The 22,875-nt window shown below is 41.2% G+C and overlaps 2 protein-coding genes across 7 annotated transcripts; one reads left to right on the forward strand and one right to left on the reverse strand.

The window, feature by feature from the left end:
- Positions 1–143: 143 nt before the first annotated feature.
- srpx2 (sushi-repeat containing protein X-linked 2) lies at positions 144–7,450 on the forward strand. Its single transcript, XM_049735569.2, has 10 exons — positions 144–535; positions 988–1,062; positions 1,697–1,888; positions 2,473–2,649; positions 3,845–3,968; positions 4,045–4,166; positions 4,349–4,528; positions 5,088–5,221; positions 5,299–5,420; positions 5,953–7,450. Exons 1-10 carry the CDS (start codon positions 490–492, stop codon positions 6,134–6,136), a joined length of 1,356 nt encoding a protein of 451 aa, XP_049591526.1. The 5' UTR covers positions 144–489; the 3' UTR covers positions 6,137–7,450.
- On the reverse strand, positions 6,837–22,586 carry LOC125978281 (synaptotagmin-like protein 4). 6 transcript variants are annotated; one of them, XM_049735494.1, is made up of 34 exons: positions 22,417–22,586; positions 19,961–20,129; positions 18,851–19,066; positions 18,612–18,721; positions 18,340–18,445; positions 17,205–17,444; positions 17,035–17,093; positions 16,871–16,968; positions 15,772–15,862; positions 15,599–15,696; positions 14,946–15,027; positions 14,770–14,867; positions 14,449–14,539; positions 14,246–14,343; positions 13,941–14,031; positions 13,773–13,864; positions 13,455–13,545; positions 13,282–13,379; positions 12,568–12,658; positions 12,399–12,490; positions 12,172–12,262; positions 11,997–12,094; positions 11,724–11,796; positions 11,532–11,629; positions 11,197–11,287; positions 11,027–11,121; positions 10,862–10,936; positions 10,218–10,384; positions 9,900–10,002; positions 8,991–9,152; positions 8,552–8,657; positions 8,363–8,471; positions 8,073–8,281; positions 6,837–7,345 (listed from the first exon to the last, which is right to left on the reverse strand). In XM_049735494.1, the coding sequence occupies exons 2-34, from the start codon at positions 20,077–20,079 to the stop codon at positions 7,200–7,202; spliced, it is 3,684 nt and encodes a 1,227-aa protein (XP_049591451.1). In that variant the 5' UTR covers positions 20,080–20,129; positions 22,417–22,586; the 3' UTR covers positions 6,837–7,199. The 6 variants fall into 6 exon arrangements, with proteins under 6 accessions (XP_049591451.1, XP_049591440.1, XP_049591435.1 ...); XM_049735483.1 differs by having other exon boundaries at positions 11,027–11,103; positions 17,035–17,117; XM_049735478.1 differs by having other exon boundaries at positions 17,035–17,117.
- Between the last annotated feature and the right edge of the window lie 289 nt (positions 22,587–22,875).

Here is a 22,875-nt window from a genome sequence, read left to right on the forward strand (position 1 = left end):
AAAATTAGCAGTCTTTCAGTTTTTTATTATGAAAGTTCTCAAACTTTTTGTTGAATCTTCGCTATAGTTTCGCGCGACTGTCATATAATCACTCAACTGAAACACAGTAATTCCGTAAATTATTGAGAGCAAATGTATATCTGACTATTAACGCACATAGGAGCATTAATTGTTTTAAGAATCACTTTTTGTCTTTTCGACGCACTGGAACGTCATTGAGTGACACGAGACAACAGCCCCCCCTAGTGGATTTGTACTCGTCATTGAAGTAACAAGGAGCTTTTCGGCTGAGCACTCCCGAGAAGACGGAAAAGCTTATTTTTCACCGGAGACAAACCAGTGGGATTTTTTAAAATTCGTTCGAGTGTCACTTGTCAAGGTTTTGCAAAGTTTAACATTGTTGGGAGTTAGACTCCAGCCAACGCGAAGCTGCGCACAACGTTTTTCCTCCCAGCAGTGTCATCCTTTTTCCCGTCCAAAGGTTTGACTATGACTCGACCATTGGTGTTCTTTTTGTTCTCTTTACTTCTCACAGGTGAGTCCGTGAAGCTCTCATGATGATAATAATGGATAGTTTACTTATGTGCCTGTGAATAAGGTCTAGCATTGTCTCCCTGTGATAAGCCAGTCAGCTTTTTTTTTTTTTTTTTTTTTTTGCGGTATTCAGTAATAAGATATGCATTAGATACAGATGTGGTTAAAATTTAGACCTTACTCACACTTCAGGAAAACAACATTTGGGATTCCCCAGCATGTCATAATTAATTATAAATGAACCAGTGAAAATGATTACCCAAAAATGTTTTTTCCCCACTCAAGTATATATCACTCAATTTTTTTTCAATGCGTGAATGCTGTAATGTTAAGCTCCTGCTAAAGGAAGCTTGCTGAGATTCCTCAGTATCATCTTAACTGTTTCTACATCTTTTCCCATTTTAAAGGAGTTTTGTTCGTTTTCTTTATGCGTTTCTTTTTTTCTTGTTCCAGCTGTGTGTGCGACCATAGAGGATGATGGCTATGATGATGTTGCGGAGGAAGAGGATGAGCTTCATCGCTACACCAGTATGTATGGCAATAACGCACAGATGGGCCAGACTTATCTGTAAAGATCAAAATCACAGTGTACCAGTATTATAATACACTAACAAAATACAAGTAGATGTGTTCATTACAAATGTGGGGCTCTTAGTCATTCCTAGAGTTAGGACACACACCCACGGCGACGTGTCTTTCTGGCAGGGCCACAGAGAACGGTAATGTTTTTAAGAGCAGGCTCAAGACCAACCTTTTTAGTTGAGCTTTTAGTGGATACTAATATTTTTTTAATTTTTTATATTTATTTGATATTAATATTATGTATGTTTACATTTTGATCAAGTTTTGTGGCCCTGTGTGGCTCGGCGAGGGTTGGATATTCGCCTACACCTTCTCTGGGTACTATAGCGGCGCCCGGGTGGCTGTGGGTGATGTGCTGCTCTCGGTGCAGATGGCTCTTACGTTTCCTCTCAGTCTGCTCTTTTGACAACCGAGGATCTTCAAACTGCTATGCAAACTAGCTTCAAGTTTCTAGGAATTATTGACATGATAAATGCCCATATAACGCCCAGAAAATACATGATGTAATCTACGTACGTAATCCTGTCCCTGGCCTTTATTACACATACCGTACATACGTTACAAATGTTCTTTCCATCAGGACTTCACTGGTGTCACTCTCCACGTCTCCTCAACGGGGAGCTGTCCTGCCATTCCCCACAAGGTCGCGCATACCGGACCACACAGGGCACCCGCTGCACCATGAGCTGCGATCGAGGCTACCGCCTGATTGGTCGGAGCTCCATCCAGTGCCTCGCCAACCGTCGCTGGTCAGGGGTCGCCCTCTGCCGCAGTGAGTGGAAGTTACTGTTAACAGACGTCACAGTTCGTCTTGGGGGACGACAAGTTAATTGGAGATTGTAGCTCTGCTTTCCCACAGGCGAAGACATTACAGTAATTGAGTATAAAGCAAATGCTCGTCATTCATGATGGAGCCTACAAATAATTGATGCCCCGCCATAAAAGGTGTGGGGTTATAATTGCATACAGATGCTCCAAAATGGTTGCAAAGCACTTAAAAATGGAGATGATCATCAAGCATCAACACCATGTTTATACGCACAGTCCCCTCCAAAACAATTGGAATGCCAAGGCCAGTCCCTTTCTTTTTGTGGCATGCAGAAGACATTTGGGTTCCAGATTTCTGAAATCTTTGCAATGATGTTTCAAAAATAAAAAATGGTGTTATGTCTAGAGGTGTTTTACCCATCTAGATATACTGTAGATGCCTTTTCTTACTGTAAAACAAACTGTCTTCTGTATACAGCAGAAACAAAAGAATTGACCTTCCCTTTCCAATATTATTGGAGGGAACCGTAGAATGGACACAATCATTCCATCCGAGTATCAAGTTGATCTTGATTTTTTTTCCTGCAGAGATGCGATGCGGTGTGTTGCCCCTCATTCCGCACGGCAGATACACGTGCACTCAGGGCTTTGTGGTGGACTCCAGATGCGAATTCACCTGTAAGCCCGGCTATCACATTGAGGGGGAGTACACACGCACGTGTCAGCACGGGGGGATCTGGAGCGGGGAACAGCCCCTTTGCATAGGTACGCTTCAGAGGTGCTCGCACTCTGTGCTTAAGTAGAGGTACATATACTTAGGTAAAAAAAGACTGGTTAGTAAGTGTTGAAGTACTGATTAACCTGTACTTAAGTACAAGCTAAACAGTACAGACACTAAAATTTACTTGAAAGTCTCTTATATAACTTGATCAACGGGAATATTTTGTAAAACAGGAACAATTGAATCAACTTATCCAGTATGCAGGAAGACTTCCATGCTGGGTGTTCTAGTGGAGCAAGTGCGTTCTAGCAACCGAGCACAACTGAGATTTTGGCGACGAAAGACGACTATACTTTAGACCAGCTTGGCACAGGTCTTAGTTGTGGTACAGGTCATTAGGGTAGACAGTTTCTGTGGTGCGCTAATATGTGTGGTGGATGTTATTGTAGTTCACTCATAAATATGAAAATATCATGCATCAAACCCTCAATTAATTGAACACGTAATTTTTACTGTTATCACGTTTTCAGGCACCCGAATTACACAAGTAATTATTATAAGGAAGCAAATTATTTCAAGTTATGTATTCAATTAATCATTTCAGCAGTAAAGACCTTTTCACACTGCACTTGGCAGCGCAGCGCACCATCAACATACTCATTTTTGTGTATGCGATACAAGGCTACGAGGATAGAATTCCTTGCGGTGCACACTGATCAAAACCAAGCTCTAAAAATCTTAAAGGGTCCAGAGTTATTCTAAAATGAAATACAGTACTTAAGTACTGATAACTGAAAATGCTGCTTAAGTACAGTCACCAGAAGTCATACATTGAAAAAACCCGCAGTGATGAAGAATTTCCTTACATTTGATAGCTTCAATCTGCAGCCGTAAAATGGAGCTAAACTCGGCACATCTGCTTTGCTGACTTGCGTGTTTTTTTTTTTCACAAGCACAGCTCTCCCGGGGTTCACTTTCACCAAAGTAAACATATTTTCTCTCATGCTGCTAATGGAATCCAAAGCTGTGGTCTCTTCAGCTTCATGTTTCCTTAAAGTAGTGGTTCTGAAGCCAGGGAGCCTAGACTATTCTAACTAAATAAAGAATAAATACATTTACTCATCACTTGCCCTGTTAAATATAAGAAAAATATGTCCTTGTGTATATAACCGCTGTATTTGTCTACAATGAAAGATCAGTTTTCCATAAAATGTGTTGTGGGTCTCCAACTGATTTCAGATACAGAAGCTCCAAAAATCAGGTGTCCGCTATCCAAAATCAGGGTGGCAGAACCTGGTAAACTGACTGCCAGAGTAACTTGGGATGCACCGGTTGCCACAGACACAGCTGATAAAACACTTGAGTATGTCTCTGATTAATTTGAGGACCATTTTCTTGTTTCAAATGGAAAGACATGTTCGACTTTCTTGTCTTTGTAGTGTGATTCTAGTTGGCCAGCAGCCCGACACCGACTTTAACGAGGGAGCCAATATCATTCGCTACAAAGTGTACGATCAAGCCGGAAACAGAGCTGCCTGCAAATTTATCGTCCGTGTTGAAGGTGAGCAGATACTTGGAGCATGTTCTGCCTGTAATGAATGTGTCATTGAGATAGGTGACCAAAAGATACATTATTTATAGTGAGTTAATAATTTTGGACAAATTAAGTGTAATTGGATCATTTTGGTGACTCAGTGGTTGTGAATCATTGAATAACACCACACTCCTCTTTTTTCCTCCCAGTGAGGAGGTGCTCTGCATTGTCTCCGCCTTTGCACGGTTCCCTCACCTGCTCCTCCGATGCCACCAATTATGGCGCCGTCTGCGAGTACCACTGCGATGGCGGGTACGAGCGCAATGGCGTATCCAGTCGGGTTTGCCAGCAAGACCGCACCTGGAGTGATGAACCTGTGGAGTGCGTTCGTGAGTACGAAATACAAACTAGTGGGAATTATTACATTCAGAAATAGCGTCCAAGTGGTTCCACAAAATCAAATCATCTGGATCGAGATTAGAATTTTTTTGGGGGTAGATTTATAGTCTTCTTAAAAAACTGTTGCTGGAGTCATGATTTTATTTCATGCAACAGCTTGACAAAATAAAATTAAATAAAATTCAATACACCATTTTATTTGTCAATATTAGCCCTGGGTTATGAAATCTCTTAGCCGATGTGGCTAAACATTATATAAATCTCATAGCCACACCCGAGTGTAGTTAGCCACAACCTGCCCGTACTTATCTTTGTAGTAAGTGTTGAATAAAAAAAAAAAAAGACGTTTTAAGTTTTGAATCAACTTATGTTGAAGAATTTTTTTCTGCCAAATATTAGAATCAGGATTGACCCTAATCAATAACAAAGTGACCCCATTTAAATAGATGGGTCATTTAAATAAAGAAATACCCACTGGTAGAAAGCAGACAAAATACGTGTCGTCTCACCGTGGCCACTATCATGGTGACAGTGATTTGTGTGTTGTAGCCATGGAGATCGAGTCAAATGTGAAAACGGCGTCGGCTCTGCTACGTCAATTTTTCCAGAAGAGACGACTTCTCATCCTGTCTGCGCCCGACATAACCGACACAGACTACCAGCTGCAGAACATTATGATACAAGTGAGGAGAACTTTGAACAACTTGAAAGCCCCCCACAAAGGCGGTCAAGAATCTCTCTGCTTTCGTCCCACCCCCAGAAAGCAGACTGCGGATTACAACTGCGCCATGTGATGCTCATCGAGCTGCTGGACTCGCCCCCGCGTGAGATAGGACGCATCAAGGAGCACAACTTGACCTCGCTAGTTGTTGAGGAACTGAGGTGATGTTGAGAGAAATTTTAAGTGATTTCCACCAACTCTTGACTCGGGAAGTGCCTTCACACTCAAACGCTGAGATACAATACAAATAGGTTGTAAATCGTCAAGGTGTCCCAGTCTTGACATTCAACAACTGAACAAAACTCATTGTCAGTGCCCTGCCCGTCCAGTTCAGACATTAGCAAATCACAAATCAACCCATAATTTATTGCACTGAACTTATTTTATCAACATATACATACTATATACAAAGACAGACTTCCTATTAAGTTACATAATTCTGTAACAGAGCAAAAACTATGAACAGAATCACACCAGACAGACACTCAGTCATCTAAGTAGAGGCAACTATATATACATATATTTTCCAACGGGCAGTCCAATTTGTGTAAAGGCTCAGTTTTCCAGACTGGAAAATGCTTTCATTGAGTTCCCTCACAAGTCGCACTCGCACACATGAATCCCACATCTGACTCAGTGCATACTACCACCTAATAGGGGATCTCAACTGGATTTTAACGATTTCCCAAACAGGCTCACATTCCGAATCTCCAGGAAACATTTCAGCATGGTGCTGGTGGACAAGCTCGGGCAGGATCGGGAGCGCTTCATCACCCCCATGGCGTCCGAGGAGCTCTTCTCCTACATTGACAGCTTCTTGCTGGATGAAGAGGAGAGGGAGAAGCTGGAACTCCACAGGGACTTATGCGAGTCATAAAATAAATAATAAACAGAGTGGGAGAGGGACAAGGTGACATAAGGGCCAGGAAAGCCCAGACGGACGCAGGAGGAAAGGTGCACAAACCTCCCACGCTTGAGTGTTTCTGCTGATCACCAGTAGAGCCTACTTGAAAACACAATAGAGCACAAAACACATTGTCATATTGTCACAAGCACACACCGCACACACACGCCACCGCACACACGCACCGCACGCACGCACACACACGCACGTCGTATGTGTTTGTGCTCCATTGTTTTTCCACACAACAGACAAAATATATATACTATATACACACACACTAGAAACATAGTACAGTAAAAGTAACACTACATTTACAGTTACATTCATCAATACTTAGTAGTTTCAATGCAACACAGTTTTTTTTAATTTAGAGCATTTTGTTAAACAGTTTAACATTGAGCTACATTCCTATTGATCTACATTTGCTCATGTTATAGTTGGTCAGAGACTTCGGCCTTGGCCACTGCCGCATAGCGTCATCAATCCGTTAGAACTAACAGGTATTTACGATCACATGCAAAGGCTCTGAGGCTGCGTTTTCAAAGAGAAAATTCCATTAAATGTCATAACTTCGTTAAAAACAAAAGAATTGTGATTTAATTGCTGGTTTAAATAGATGTTCTTCATGCATCGTGGTTGGGTGTGATACGATGGTGTAAAATGAAACAATCTGTAATTTTAAATCAATATTTATTGTCAGAAGAGCATAGGTGAGGCAACTTTGAGGTAACTATGGAAGTAAAAAATGTCATCTGCATCTGCAACAAAGACTTCATAGACCCTCTACGAATACATTTGCTAAGACAGTGACAAAGCTATAAAACATTTCAAAAACAACAATTTGTTGGACATAGATGTATATCTCAATATATTTTGCATCATGACTGACGCTATTTCTGTGCTGTGTAGCTGTGGTTAAAACCAAGTGTGAGTGTTTCTAAATTAACTCCATCATTGGAGCATTTTTTGGCACATTATTCATCAAAAAACATGTCAAAACTTGAGCCATCGCCCTCCAAAAAAGAACCAGGCGTCCTCATTTGCCCTTCTTTTTCATGGTGGTGCGCAATGGAAGGGTGCCCTCTGCCCAAGAGTCTGGGTACTGCATCATTTTCTGCCACAGACTGACCTCTTCTCCAACTGAATCCATCCCAACTTCCTCATTTCCAATTTTGACAGTGCCTAAAAATGGAGCACATTACTGCATTTTAAGACCATACTGAAATGTACTATAAAGTACTGCAGTGTATCTACAGGTGCTTCTCAATAAAGTGAATAATGTAGAAATGTTTTTGCGTGGCGTCAATTCCCATGATACAACAGCGAAAATAAATTGAAATGCTGCCACAGGATGGGAGCAAAGCACCACAGGAAGCGCAACTCACCTGAGCATAGTTACTTGGCACAGAGATGACGCTTGTCAAACACTTAGATCCTCAGTCTTCTTTTCAGATTGAAATGGATTGGTAATGCCCTAATCCCTTCCGATTTCAACTAGCTCCTAAACCGTCAACTATGTTAACTGAGTATGTCAACTGCGTTCTGCACTGTTTGCTAGCATTAAGATAAACGCTTTCCTAAGGCAAAGGTATGTAGTTGTTTGAAACACACAAAGTGTAATTCTCTTTGTTTTATGTTAAGTTCGACAGTAAACATTAACCGGGAGTGCCATTAAACAGCCGGAAGTCTCTTTTTGGAAGAACTGTTTGCTAAAGTGCTACATATTGTGGAGTTAGTGGTCGCATCTCAAGTCTACTGCTTAGAAAATAAAGTCAATAAATAGATATATCTAAAGAAAAATGTCCAGTCATTCATATCTCAAGGTATGACCTAAATGAAGTTATCCACAATATTCCGATTGAGATGCACGTGCACAAAAGTCCATTTAAATTTGTTGTCAGTGTTTTACCTTCACCGGAGCTGAGGCGCACTCCTCCAAGGAATTCATTGCTCAACAGGGGTTCTCTGTCCCACACGGTAAGTTCCAGACACATGGTCCTCAGTTGCTCCAGCGTTAGCTCCTTGTACACAAATGTGTGGCCATAGTGAGGATTCAAGTTCTTCTTCACGACGGGCGTCTTTCTCTTGTTGGTCTTGGACTTGGACGGAAACAAGTAGCTGTGAAATCACGGTGAAAAGGATCTTCAAAAAGAGTTTTAACCATAGAACGCCTTGGAGTTTTGTTTCCTTCCGTCTTACCCTTTCACAAAGCTATCAGACATTCCTCCTCCCTTCATGGCCATCAAATTCTTTGCCTCCTTAATCAGGATGTGGAGCTCCCCACCTTTCACCTCAACTACCTTTTTGCCTGGAGGAAGAGACAGAATTTTTTATTTCACATCAGCAAAGTGCGGCTATAAATCAGATCTCCTCGTACTGTAGCTTTACCTTTGAATTTCTGTAGTGGAGGGCCTTTTGGTGTGACATACTTCAAGGAGATTACCAGCTCTCCTTTGGATTGGGTGAACGCCGATGTTGGTACGCAGCACGGATCCTTGAATGGAGAATGTTAAATGTATTATGTTCATGGTGTGTGGATTTTATTCGTATTTTCAGACACTGGAGATATTTTCAAACTAATACAGTTTGATGAGAAATTTTTAGTTTTAAAAGTTTGTCACACAGAATCAATTGAATGGCCAATGTCTTGCTAGTTCTGGTGTACCTGCCCGGGCCACCTGAGACGGATATACAGGTACTGTTAATTGTGATGTCAAATCCTTTTATCACTGCACTTTTGCACACAGCATCAAATTTGATGGTGATAGAAATGACATGATATAAAATTTCACAAGGTGATAAAATGCTGTTTACTGAAATAATTTACTTTAGTCATGAGGGCCATGCATTCTTCCTGTGGGGAGTCCAGGTCATAGCAGTCCAGAGCGATCTCCACCTCTCCTAAGAAAGGGTTGCTGCCGAGGTGGCCGTGATGCCACACCGATATCAGCATGCTCCGAGTTAACAGCTGATTGCGGCGAATGGAGTACTAAACATGAAGGAGACAATGGGACAAATGAGTACACATCCCCAAAAAACATGCTTGGTAGGCAGACTAGCACTCCAAATTGCCCCTAGGTGTGAGTGCGAGTGCAGATGGTTGTTCGTCTCTGTGTGGCAACCAGTTCAAGGTGTCCCCCGCTTAGTGCCCATGACTGCTGGGATAGGCGACCGCGACCCCCGTGGGGACAAAAGCGGTACAGAAAATGGATGGATAGATGTTTATGTAACTTAAACCAGTTGTGGTTTGCAATAGGCACACTGCACATTTTGGCTTCTTTAATATTATCCAAAAGTTTGGATGTTTTATGTCTTTTATACACTCTTGTCTCCTGACTCATGGTTGTTCCTCTGCAGGTGTGGAAAAATGATCAATACAAAAGACTATTTTAGAGTAAAAAATGCACTATACAAGTACGATTAAAAAAAAAAATCTGACAGATATTGACATATTTCACCAAAGATGGCTGCATTACAGTGTGGGCGCATTATTTAGGCCTTGATAGAGTGGTGCGAGGGAGGTAGCACTTGGGTTATACGTATGGTGCAAATGAAACAGATGCCCCCACTTCCCCCCACCACTGCAAATCAGGAACAGAGTCAACATTGACAAGCGCTACCATAAATCAATAGTCATCCTAAAGGCCTCACTGGGTGTGTTGATGTCGAGTCGCATGCAAGCCAGACCAAGTGTCAATGAAATCTAAAGAACAGGACGTGTTTGTCTCAAGAGTACCTTGAATGTTTCTTCGTAGACCGGGTTACAGGTGTGCCTCTTGATTGTTGTCTTCCTTTTGCTCTGACGAGATTTGTCCGGGAGGAGGTAACATTTGACGTAACTGAAAAAAAAAAATGAAGCAATAACTCTGTTTTCTCCTTGCAAATCTCTCACATGACTCGATTTGTGGATGTGTTTGTTGACATTAAATTTCCCATGCAGCACACAAAGTAGCAAAATGTGTACATAAGAGGGAAGGTGCATACATTCGCAAATATTGAACACAAACAGTACAATGGTCGCGCTCGCGGAGTGAAATGAAAAAGTGATACTTACGGGTTGGAAAACTGCCGTAGGCTATCGCCGCAGGCCAGCTTGCGGCACTCCTTGATTAAAACCTGCAGACTCTGGCTGGAGTCATCGTAGAACATGGAGAAGACCACCTCCCCTCTCACGTCCACGCTGTAACCGTCTCCAGAGTCACTGTAAATACTCGTCATGCTCTGTGAAGAAAAAAATTTATTGGGCAATTTCTGATCAAAACTTTCATGTCTTCAGGCACCAACTACTCATTAATAGTGCAAACTTCAAATATACCACAACATATGATCATGAAACATTGGCAATTGAAACTCATCAAACATTACCATTAAAAATAAAAGGGTAATGGAGGAAAAATGCCCCCAGAGTAAAACCCTAAAAGTAATTTCCAACAACAACTCAGACCAAAGTTAGTTTCTCCTCAACATCCAAAGATGTTAGTTTCTGAGTTCAGATGTATCCCTTCAACATACAGTTGTACCTAGAAGTGCGAGTTTGGGTGAGGTGGGGGTGCTTGACAGCCCAAATGACACTTTACTTCCTGGCAACGATGACTACTCGCGGGACTTTGGCACCATCATACCAAAAGCCCCCAAAAACGTCACAGTTCCTAGCAGAACAGTTCAAAAGCTTACATTAAAATATGAGAAAAAAATTACCGTCGAACTTGCAGAGCTGACCATCGAATTTCTATGAAAGTTAACCAAGCTGTCAATGTCCTCGTCTTCATCATCCTGCAAGTATAAACAACCACATTACTATGCAGATTGAGGTTCATTTTCTTCTTTTACATTTAAACATTAGCGTTTGATGAAAATACTCACTTGCATGTCTAACTCTGGTACAGATTGGCTCCTGTTTCCCATCGGTACGGTCAACATGTCCCGATTCTCACGCAAATCTAGCGTTGATAGGTGTTCTGTCATCAACGCATAGAGCATTACTCATGAACTAACCGACTACAAAAGAGGAAAACTGACAAGAAGATGCTTACCAGGAGGATTTTGAATACGACTGATGCTCTTCTTGAAAAGTTTCTGAACGTCCAACTCTGGGCTGGGAGACACTGGCTTTTTTTCTGGGGCCTATTGCAGCGTACACAGGCAAAAAAGGCAGCGTGAATTGCTGGGCTGGTTAACAAACCACAAGTTGCCAATTACACAAACAGCAGAGGTGATGGAGACCTTAAAAACTGGATGAAGTGCACCAATTTTTCAAAGCCTTGAGGTAGTTTATTTAAAGAATAGAACTAACATATTATTAAAACACCTGGGAACTCTTTCATATTGTGGAAACGCGCACTAAAATGTCACCTACTGTCCGACTTACTTGTGTGTCCAAACTTTGGACAGATTGGCGCTCTACGTCTCTTAGGATTTCAAACGTGTCAGGTTGATCACAAATATCCAGCTCGCATTTGACACTTTCTGTAATAAACATGAATTATGACCAAATTTGCTCTGCGGTGCAGGAATACAAATTACAGGACAACAGGAGGCATACGACGAGAATTCTCATTACTTGTGACGCTCTTCTTGAAGAGCTTGTCACCATCAAGCTCTGGGTTTGAAATGGCACGTTTCATTTCTGGGACCTAAAAGAACATACATGGCCAGTCATGTTCAAGAAAGTGTAAATGGAGAAAGCAGAGACAAAAACGGACCAATGTCTACTTGACCGCTCCATGACAGTTTTATCTCCTGGTTCCCAAAAGAGTGAGGGCCAAACGCGCACACACATTCTTTTCCACTGCATAGTACCAAATCTATGAACACACATTACTGATCTACTTACTTGCTTGCTCAGACCTTGTGCAAGTTGTCTCGGGGCAGGCACGGGGATTGCACGAGAGTCAGGTTGATCACAAACATCCGGCCCATATTTGACACATTCTGTCATGAGCATGAACTACAATCAAATTCTTTTTGCTTTGTGGGGAAAGGCTATGTCAGAACAGTATGGGGCTTACCAGGAGGATTCTCAGTGTTTGTAACGTGCTTCTCCAAAAGGTTCTCAACATCAAACTCTGGGCTTGGACTGACCTGCCTTATTTCTGTGACCTATAAGGACACACAACTAATCATTTTCAAAGAGGAGTAGATAGAATAGTGCTTGAAGTTCTGCCTCTTTTTGGAAAACACAATCACTCACTTGCATTAAAAAGAGAACCTTCCCCTAAAAACAAGGCTGACTTACTTTTATGGTCAAACCTTGAACAAACTGGCTCTGAGTGTCCGCCAGGTTTTGATATAATTGCGATTGGTCATCCAGCTCACAATTGACATGCTCTGTAATTAATACAATAAGTTATAACCAAATACACTCTGCTTTGTGGGAAAACAACAGCAGCACATAAGTGACTAACCAGAAGGATTCTCAGCATTCCTGACGCTCTTCCTGAAGAGCTTGTCAACATCAAAATCTGAGCTTGAACTATCCCGCTTTATTTCTGGGACCTTCAGTACAAGGACAAAAGGCTAGTCAGGCTCGAAGCGAGGTAGATGGAGAAAGCTGAGGCAGAAACAGACACGTCTATTTGACAGCACTTTGACAGTCATAGCTCCGATAAGCGTCACAGAAAAACACCATTCCCAGAATTATCACCAAAACACAAACACCACAACATTGCGTAAACCTGGCTTTTCCATTGAAGAGCACTGCCTCAGTTCAGCAGGCCTTTTCTTGCTTTGGGAGAAGCTGGTTTTCTACTTCAAAATAAAACCAGGAAAAAGTGCAAAAACAATGCAGTTTTCAATGGATCGGTCAGAAGATCAGGCTTTCTTGGCCTTTACTTCTTAAGAGGAGACAGAGGGCAGCAAGCAAATTAATATCAGCAGCAAAATGGACACTGCTCAGAGGCCCCCGCAAATGACATCAGCTCAGGATCCCTAGAAGCACCACTAACCAGGTAGGAGAGACACCTCCTCCTCCGTACCTGCATTAAGAGTGATTAGTCACTTTAAGCAGAATGGCTGGCTACTCAAGTAATGGGAAAGATCTCACCAAAGATAGGATGAATAAAAAAGCATAGTTGAAGCTCCCACCAGTCAATTAAGAAGTAACTTACAGATCTACTTACTTGCATGTCCAAACCATGCACAAATTGTCTTTTGGCAGCGACTGGGACCTCATATGAGTCAGGCTGTTCACAAACATCCAGCCCACGTTTGACACATTCTGTCATGAACATGAGTTACAACCAAACCCTCCCTGCATTGGGGGAAAATACAATGAGGACAATGCGGGGCTTACCAGGAGGACTCTCAATGTGCTTTACGCTCATCCTGTAGATGTTCTCAACACCAAACCCCAGGTTTAAACAGGCCTGCTTTATTTCTGGGACCTAAGGACAAATGGCTAATGATTTTCAAAGAGGAGCAGACGGGATAATAGATGAAGTGCTGGCTTTGAGGAAAAAGATTTAATGGTCTTTATGGGAACTAGCTTTCCCCCAACATTCTGCAATCTTCATGGTCGCGAAAGCAAAACTCGCCATTGGCACGGGAGTATTTGTGGCGGCCGATGTAGATAATTGAGCACTTACATGAGTAAGAGCCGGGGCTTACTTACTTGCATTTCAAAATCTTGTATAAATTGTCTGTCAACTGGGACTTCATAAGAGTCAGGTTGATCACTCACATCCATCCCATATTTGTCACATTCTGTAACGAATATGAGTTACTACCAAATTCTCTCTACTTTGTGTGGGGAGAATAACTTGCAGGACAAAAGGCATACCAGGAGGCTCCTCAATGTGTTTCACACTCATCCTGGAGAAGTTTTCAACATCAAGCCCTGGGTTTAGACTTGCCAGCTTTATTTCAGGGACCTATAAAGGACAAACGACTAATCGTTTTCAAAAAGGAAAACATGGAGAAGTGCATGAAGTGCTGCCTTCAAGGATATTTTTAAGGTGCTTCATGGGCACCAGTTTCCCCCAACATTCTGTGACTGACATGGAAGCATAACTCGCCATTGACATGGGAGTTTTTATGTGGCTTAAAGAAGAACGAGCCACCGCTCCCCAATAAGGGCTTACTTACTTCCGCTTCCAAACCTCGGGAAAGTTGTCTCTTGACACCCATTGGGACCTCATGCAAGTCAGCTTGTTCACTAACATCCAGCGGATATTTGTCAAATTCTGTAACGAACATGAGTTGCAACTAAATTCTATTTGTATTGTGGGGGGTAAAAAAAATAAAAAAAAAAAAATTAAAAAAAAATCGCAGGACAGCAAAACGCATACCAGGAGGATTCTCAATAGGTTTTACACTCTTCTTGAAGAGTTCATCAACATCAAACTCTGGGCTTGGACTGGCTTGCTTTTGTTCTGGGACCTAAAAGGACAAACGGCTAAGCATGTAGATGGCTTAATGCTCGAAGTTCAGCTTCTCAATCTAAAATACTTTAATGTCCTTGAGGGATGGACACTTGCTTTTTTCACTGAAATTCTGGGCTCTTTATGAAAATGCAAACAGGATTCACCACTGACCCAAATGTATATGGGGGGACAAGGTTGCTCATCTGGATGAGAACGAGCCAGTATCTGAAGGTGGGGCTTACTTACTTGTGTGTCCAAACCTTGGACAAATTGTCTTTCGATGTCCAACAGGGTCTCATATAAGTGATATTCATCACAAACATCCACCTCATTATTGACACATTCTGTAATTAACATGATGAGTTATGACCAAATTCTCTTTGTAGTGAGGGAAAACAACAGCACAACAATAACAGACTAACCAGGAGGATTGTCAATGTTTTTCTTGAAGAGGTCATCAACATCAAACTCTGGGTTTGGGTTGGCCTGCTTTATTTCTGGTAACTTTAATACAAGGAAAAAAGGCTTATGTTCAAAAAGTAGATGGGAAAAGCTGAGGTAGAAATAAAGCCTATAAAGCCTCTGTGACAATATCGTAACTGTGTTAGCTCCTTATAAGCAGTAGCGTGAGAAGGAAAACATTATTCCCAGTTCTATTGTCAGCACACTGGTTTTCTATTTCAAAACAGTACAAGTAAAATCTTAAAAAATGTCTTAAATGTCACATTGAAGGCATCTGTCAAAATAAGACAAGGATTTCCTGCATTCTCTACTCAAGGAGGCACCTTTAGTTACGAGTTAAAAATGGACAACACCAGCAAAGCGATCACAGCACGGATCACCCAAATGACATCAGCTGCGCACACCCAGAAGTCCGCCTGACTATGTATACAAAATGGTATACCATATTTTGCCAATTGAAAAGCATCAATAGCAAGGTGACCTGCTTTGAGCACAATTTTACTAATGCTGTGGAACATGTTCCTTTGAGTTCCAAAGTAAACATTTGAAGCTTTTACTAGACAATCTATGTGATAATATCAACGCTAATGAAGTACATCACTGTTCTACTTACATGCGTGTCCAAATCTTGGACAAATTGGCTCTTGAAGTCCTCCAGGCTCTCATATAAGTGAAATTGATCATAAACACCCAGCTCATCTTTGACACATTCTGTCATAAACATGAATTACAACCAAATTCTTACTGCATTGTGGTATAGCAATATCAGGGCAATATTGGGCTTACCAGGAGTATTCTCAATGTGTTTTACACTCTTCTCCAAATGTTTCTCAAGATCAAACTCAGGGTTTGGACTAGCCTGCTTTATTTCTGGGACCTATAAGCAGAAACGGCTAATCATGTTTAAAAGAGGACTAGCTGGAATAGTGTATGAGGTGCTGCCCCCTTGTATTTATGGGAGCTTTCTGTTGTTCCCCTTCATGTGCTGGTCTTGTCATGGTAACTAAAGTACAACAACATTGGCCCAGCATTAAATGTGATGAAAAGTGTGACAAAGTGTTGGCCCCTAAAAACAGGTTGATTCAGTAAAACAAGAACTAGAGCATGAAAACGGCACTATAACTAGAGTTATTTTGATGAAAGCATGTTGTACACAGTTCCCAAGTGTTTTAATGATGTTTTAAATTGTGGAAGTAAAAAAGATCATAAAATGTCTCCTTAAGCCAGTGCTTCTCAAATGTCTTTTATGCCACCCCACCCGGAAGAAGAAAAAATCCTGCACCCCACTACTCTCCGATACATACCATTTGTCTACACAATTGTAATAAGTACACCGAACATTGTATCCTAATTTAAATATCCGAACGTGCACGCAGTTTGAAGTGACAGTGGCAGTGAGACCAGAATTATATATATTGTATTTAAATGCATATCTAAAGCTTCTAGTGTTATTTTCATAGATGACACAAATGTTTTCTGCTCTGGAGAGACTCTCCACCAGCTAATAAAAGTAATTTCAACTGAGTTGGTCGAATTGAAATTGTGGTTTGACATAAATAAATCATCTTTGAATCTTAAAAAAACAAAAATTATAATTTTGGGAAATTGGTAAATCCCGGCATCTATAGAATTGAAAATAGACACCACAAACCTGGAAAGGGTATAAGAGAATAAATTCTTAGGAATCATTATTGACTAAGGTTTGCTGGAAACCACAAGTAAATTACATTAAATGGACTTGGGTCTTTCGAATAAAGAAATCAAATCTAATTACCGTGTTCCCTGGAGTCACACACTCAGTGGAGTCATACACACTCAGTGTCCGCCCCACCATTTGCGAAGCACTGCCTTAAGTGCTAATGAAACACATAACTACTGTACTTACTTGAGAGTCCAAACCTTGTACAAACTGGCTCTTAACTTCCCCTGGGACCTCATCCGAGTCAGGCTGCTCGCAAACATCCAGCCCATCGTTGACACCGACTGTAATAAACATGATGACTTATAACTAAATTCACTCTGGTTATGGGAAAACAAAAAGAGTCTTACCAGGTGGAGTCACGCTGGAATCATGGGATTGGTTGTAATGAGGTGGGAGAATCGCTCTTCTGGATGACACAATAAATCCATCACTTTGAAATGTTTCCAAATACACACAACTTAATATAGTCCGAGTTTATCTGACATTCCAACATCAGCACCACCAGCAGTGACTTTACCTAGGCAGGTCTGGGGATACACGACCAGAGTCGGTGCCTGTTTTGCCGCTCGTGAGGCTGGCTACTTCTGCCGACTCAGTGTCACTCTGCAATGACTTCAACAGGGCATCAATTCCTTTTCTTTCGTAGGACACCGTTGAAGCAACAGAGCCAGAGTACTCGCTGGAAGGACGATGATGGAAAAATTCATCCCCTTTGGTTTCCGAAGACGCCGTCGAAATGATTGAGCCTGAGTTCTCACTGGAGACAAGACAAAAAATTGAAATAATCTTTTGCAATTGTAACAGTTTGTTTGTACAATTGTATTATACACCACTCAAAAAGTTAGCGATATTTTGCTTTTTGCATTTGGGTGAATATTTACAGGGTTCATACACATTTGAATTTTAAAATGTTCTTTATTTCCCACACCCCAATTTCAAATTTTTCTGATTAAAAAGAAAAAACAAACAAACCATTGATTAACTAGATGCACTATTCAGATTCTTTGTATACCTTGTGGCCAAATGATTGTGATTTGGTGAAATTCATTAATCCTGAGTGTCCACAAATAGATTTGCTAGTTTGACGTTAAATAACCACTGCTTGTATTTTCACTTATGTTCGATATATTTCCAGTATGTGACGGGTGACGCAAGCTCTCAGGCTGGCACCACTGTACTTTGTCGGTCTTTGTTGACTCGAAGGCAAGTATGCAGCTTCTGCAGAGCCTTTTTCTTCTCACTTCCTATTCAGCATCCCAGTCATCAAAAGGTGTTGTAATTACCCCAAAATTATTGGATGAAATTTTCTTTTAATTATTACTGTTTTTTTATTAACATGATTAATACTGCTTGTGAAACATGAGTTTAGTGGCACTAAAATGGCCACTACCTGAAATGGATAAATATGGGTGAACTTTGCTAATTCATGTTGTACAAACGCAATATTAATAGGAAAGCAGAGCTTACATTAATGAGGTTGTATACAACATATTATTGTTAGGGACATTTTTGGGGTGACCTCCCCTTTAAGTTCACCTGTATACGTAGGTTATATTGCAATTAGGTTTACACTCAAGTTTCACCGGAAACCTTGATATCCTTAACTGTTTGTGCATAGTATACTTTATGTATAGGAGGAGATAGTTTTGCACCTTATGTTAGTGGTATCGACTTTCTGCCGGGGGACAGGAACGGGAGGACCTCGGGTCGATTCCGAATGTTTTAGTAGAACATCTCCCATCGTTACATACTTTTTTGCTTAAAAAAAAAAAAGAAAAAGAGTGAGTAAATCACACACAGAGCCATTTCCTCTTTTACTGTTTGATTAGGACAGCATTCCAGTTACTTTTGGCATCCCGGGCTTGGTGCGCTGTTTACATTCCTTGTCAAACAGTCAGAACTCACTTCCTCTTCCTGTACTCACCCGTGGGCCTCTTTCTGAGGCTGCTTCTCACCACCTCATGGCCAGGCATAGTGGAGAATCGGTTGACCCTCAGATTGTAGAACCAGTCACCTGTAGTCTTCCTTAGGTCGCTAAAAAGACATTGCAGTCGCACTTTTGTAAATAGTTTATCAGCCTAACAGATCTGTCAGCTTTTAATGCTGCCTACTCTTACTAGAAAGAAATGTTTTAAATGAGGGTAATTAAAAACATTCCCTTACGACTCTTTGATGCACACTCTGCACAGCCAGGAGCCATCGGGATGGCTGGCTCTGCATTTGCTGCACACAAGGTGATGGCAGCGTTGACAGTGGTCAGAATTGAACACCAGCAAACTCATAGAGCCATGGCATCGGGCGCAACTCCGCTGACTGTATCTCCTGCTGCCTCGTTTGGCCCCTTTCCTCTTAATTTCTAGCAACTCTGCCTTCAGCTTCCTGCGACACAACATGGCGAACAAAATGCAATCTAGTTGAAAGTATGATGGGGCAGCAAAAAACAAAACAAAAGCAATGTAAAATCATCATCAACAGGAGTACTGCATGCTGCTTTCTACTGCCCCCAAGTGGCCTAGGTGCACACGAGAATAAGTAGCACAATGTGCATCGAATTGAATGAGGGTGTGACAAAAACTGCTTAATTACCTTTCATTCAATTTAATTATGTCCTTACTTTATTTTTCTATGCTGCATAATGTTAGAGGTGCTATTTTTTCAAATTAGTAATAAATACAAAACGTTTGGTAGCTGCTTTATGGGGGGCTGGAACAGACAAATGGGATTTCCATCCATTTCAATAAGCAAACATTATCGAGCTAAGATCTTTTAGAGCTACAAGCACGGTCGAGGAACAAATTATACTCGTACCGCAAGGCACTACTGTGTTTGTATAGTGTCAAGTAGCAATTTGTGAGTAGCAATTATAATAGTAATTATTAATATTAAAGCTGAGTTTCAACATCTAAAAAATAATTTTAAAAAAATCAGAGCGTTATTATACATAGACGTTTGCCATTCAAAGCAGGGTTAAGGCTCTATCCCTACTCCACAGTCTCCACTTTACTGCAGGGTTCCATTTTTATTACCACCCTTTGTCCACTCTGAAATAAAATCAGTGCTCCAACTGCATCCAACAGTAAACACAGCAAATTCTCATTCTCCTCAATTGTTTGGTGTTTCTCCCTCAGACTTGATGCATTCGTTGTGCCATTGTCGTCATAGTTTCCGCTGTGCTGATTTTAGTGGAAAACAGGCTGCCCTAAAGTGACAGGAGCAGGGCCAGTACTTGGTGGTGTGGGAAAGGCACATAAACATGATAAAGAAACTTCTCACCGAATGCGCTGCTCCTCGGCCTGCCGGAGCTCCTCATCCCGCCGCAGCACCTCCAGGATCAAATCCCGCTCGGTGTCGGAGAGGAAGTCCAGGTCAATATTGTCAATTGAGTGAGGCATGGTGGCTGTTGCTCGGTCAACAAGATCAGTCACATCCAGTTAGCTTGATACTGGGAAAAAAAAATACAGGGAACTAGTATATGCCTTTGTACAATGGCACAATGGCAATTGAATTATGAAATATGAGTCATTTTGGTAGTGAAGGAATGAGGTCGAAATACAAAAAGTCCTGCCTCGCTACAAAAACAGATATGCTCAAACCTCATTGAATAAAGTACATAAGCAGACAAGTATATTCACATATTAAATAAATAAAAGAAACTTTTTAAGCATATAATTATACCTACACACCAAATCAATAACGAAGACATAACTAGACATTTTTGATAAGTGGTGATGAGAAAGGTTTTTATAACTTTATGATCTGATATATTTCTGAGGACTTTGAAATAACAAATGACTTTTGATATATTGCCTAAATAGCTTAATGACCCTTAAGGAACTGTGGAATGCATGCCTGATGTTTTTTCTCTGAATCATGGACACGGCCAGAGTCGTCTTGATTGTATCTTATGTTTTGACTAATGCTAGACGCCAGTTTTTGATTACTACTGAACGCTCTGCACAGAGGGAAATAGTTTGCCTAACAAAGAAAAGATACGGTTGAATGAGGTACGACAGTGTATGTCCGAGATTGGAGAAGAATGTTCACAGGAAGGTCACGTGGAGATAAAACCAGCAGGTGCCAGAAGGAGCCACCCGAGAACTCGGCCAAAGATGATCGCCAAGGCCGAAAGACGGGAGGGAAGACAACAGCCCCCACCCGAGAACTCGGCCAAAGATGATCGCCAAGGCCGAGACGGGATGGAAGACAACAGCCCCCTCCACACACACACACACCAACAGCCCCCCACCTACACACCGAATCGCCCATAACCAGCACCACTCCCATAGAAGCAGACTCTCCTTCGAACTTGCCCCACCCCGAAGACTCATCGCCCATGTTGCATGTTGCAAAGGTATGGGGAAACGTTTGCTAATTTGTTTGATGCACCAATATCATAACAGCTGCATGTGAAGGAGTTCAGGTTGCAGGGACAGCTTCTCTGAGAAACCTGCCGTGTGTTTAGTTTGCAGGGGTACTCCGGAGTGGCTCTTAATTTTGTGATGTCACAAAGTGAGGAGCCAGTTGTTCTCTTGGATCGGGCGGGGCTACTCGCTTGGATAAGAGGTATGAGCAAAAATGCTCTGGAATGAGTGAATGGAGGAAAACATCATTTTGTGGTGTTTTGACAAGGAAATAGTATAATAAGATGGCTAAAAACACAAAAAACATTGTTTTAGCGTGATAATAGTCCTTGAAGGGATGGATTAAAACAGGTAATGAGACATTGAAACCTTAGGTACCAAAAAAAAAAAGAAGACAGGTTCTTTAGGGTGGTGTTGTGGCATCATTTGACAAATAGCTATAGTACTTTAAGTATTGGTATTTGATTAATTCTATTCCATTGATAACAAGGAGAGGCTTCTTCAGTGTCATGTGACCAGGATTCAGGATGCAACAGTACAACATTCTGGTTTAACTAGCATTACTTAAAATGACAAATGATTTAAAAAGGAAGTAAACCAGGATGTGATATTTTGCACTGCCATGCTGAAAGGTTGTTTGGCACAGGGCAGGCAAAAATAACATCAACTTGGCTTTCAGTTTGGGTTCCCACCCTCTCAAGATACGGGGATCAGCAGCCATTTAAAACAAACAAGTTTTCAGCCTAAAATGCAAGGGCCCATTTAAATTGCCTCAAAATGAGCTACTTTTACAAGGCATGTATAAAATAGTTTGAAAGCCTAGGGAAAGGCAAAGAGGACATCAGGTAGAAGTAGAACAATACCTGCAGGGCAACTTGTCGACCCAGGAAGGAACGAAACTGCGCATACGCAGTTCCCTACCTTCCAAAAAACTACAAATTCCTTTTCCATCCTTCCAAAGTAGATTATCGTTGTTGCAAGGTGCGAGAGACATATTACGTTTAGTAGATAATTAAAAATGAGATAAGCAACCACTGTTTAACTTAAATAAAAAACGAATTAATTAATGACCAAATAAATAAATAAATAAAATAAAAAATAAACAAACAGCCACTGATGCAGACTCCGACATGGTCACGTTACTTCTAACTAGTTAGTCATTAAACTGGAATTTATACAAACAAAGACGTGGTTGCTTAATGTTTAAAACACCGTAGGAGAACTGGTTTCGCTCGGATTAATTATACGTAATTGTGCACGCACCTGTTGCCGAAAAGTCAAGTTTACGCCATCACAGTTTAGTTTACAGTCAAAGTTTTTATCCTCCTCGAAAGAAAATTGAGAATAATATATATTTTTTAAATGTACCTTGGAATAGTTTTTATAGCTCTGCTCCTAAGAGTAGTGCAGATCCACAGCCTTCGCTTTCCTCCACCTCAAGTGAGAAGAACCGCAGTGCAGAGTGCTGCGTAGAAAGTGAACAAACAGGAAGATTGGACACTTGACGCCTCTGTCCGCCTTTCCATTGCACGTTCATTCCACTGCCAACCGGAAGCACTGTAGTGACTTATTAACACACATAAGTGATTCGCACACTGTCAAAACGAAGTATCGGAACACTTCAATTAAAAAAGAAAAGGAAAAAAAAGAACAGAAATAGCCCAAGTGTTCAACAACAACGAGAGAAATCTTTCACCCGAAAAAGTAAACTGTAAAAACATATTTAATATTGCAGCCCTAATCCACTATAATTTAATGCAGGATTTGAACATTAACACTGGTTTTATGTAAAAGAAAATGAAGAACATTATGTGTCAATCAGACTTC

Source organism: Syngnathus scovelli, chromosome 1 (assembly GCF_024217435.2).
Source record: "Syngnathus scovelli strain Florida chromosome 1, RoL_Ssco_1.2, whole genome shotgun sequence".
Taxonomy (NCBI): Eukaryota; Metazoa; Chordata; class Actinopteri; order Syngnathiformes; family Syngnathidae; genus Syngnathus; species Syngnathus scovelli.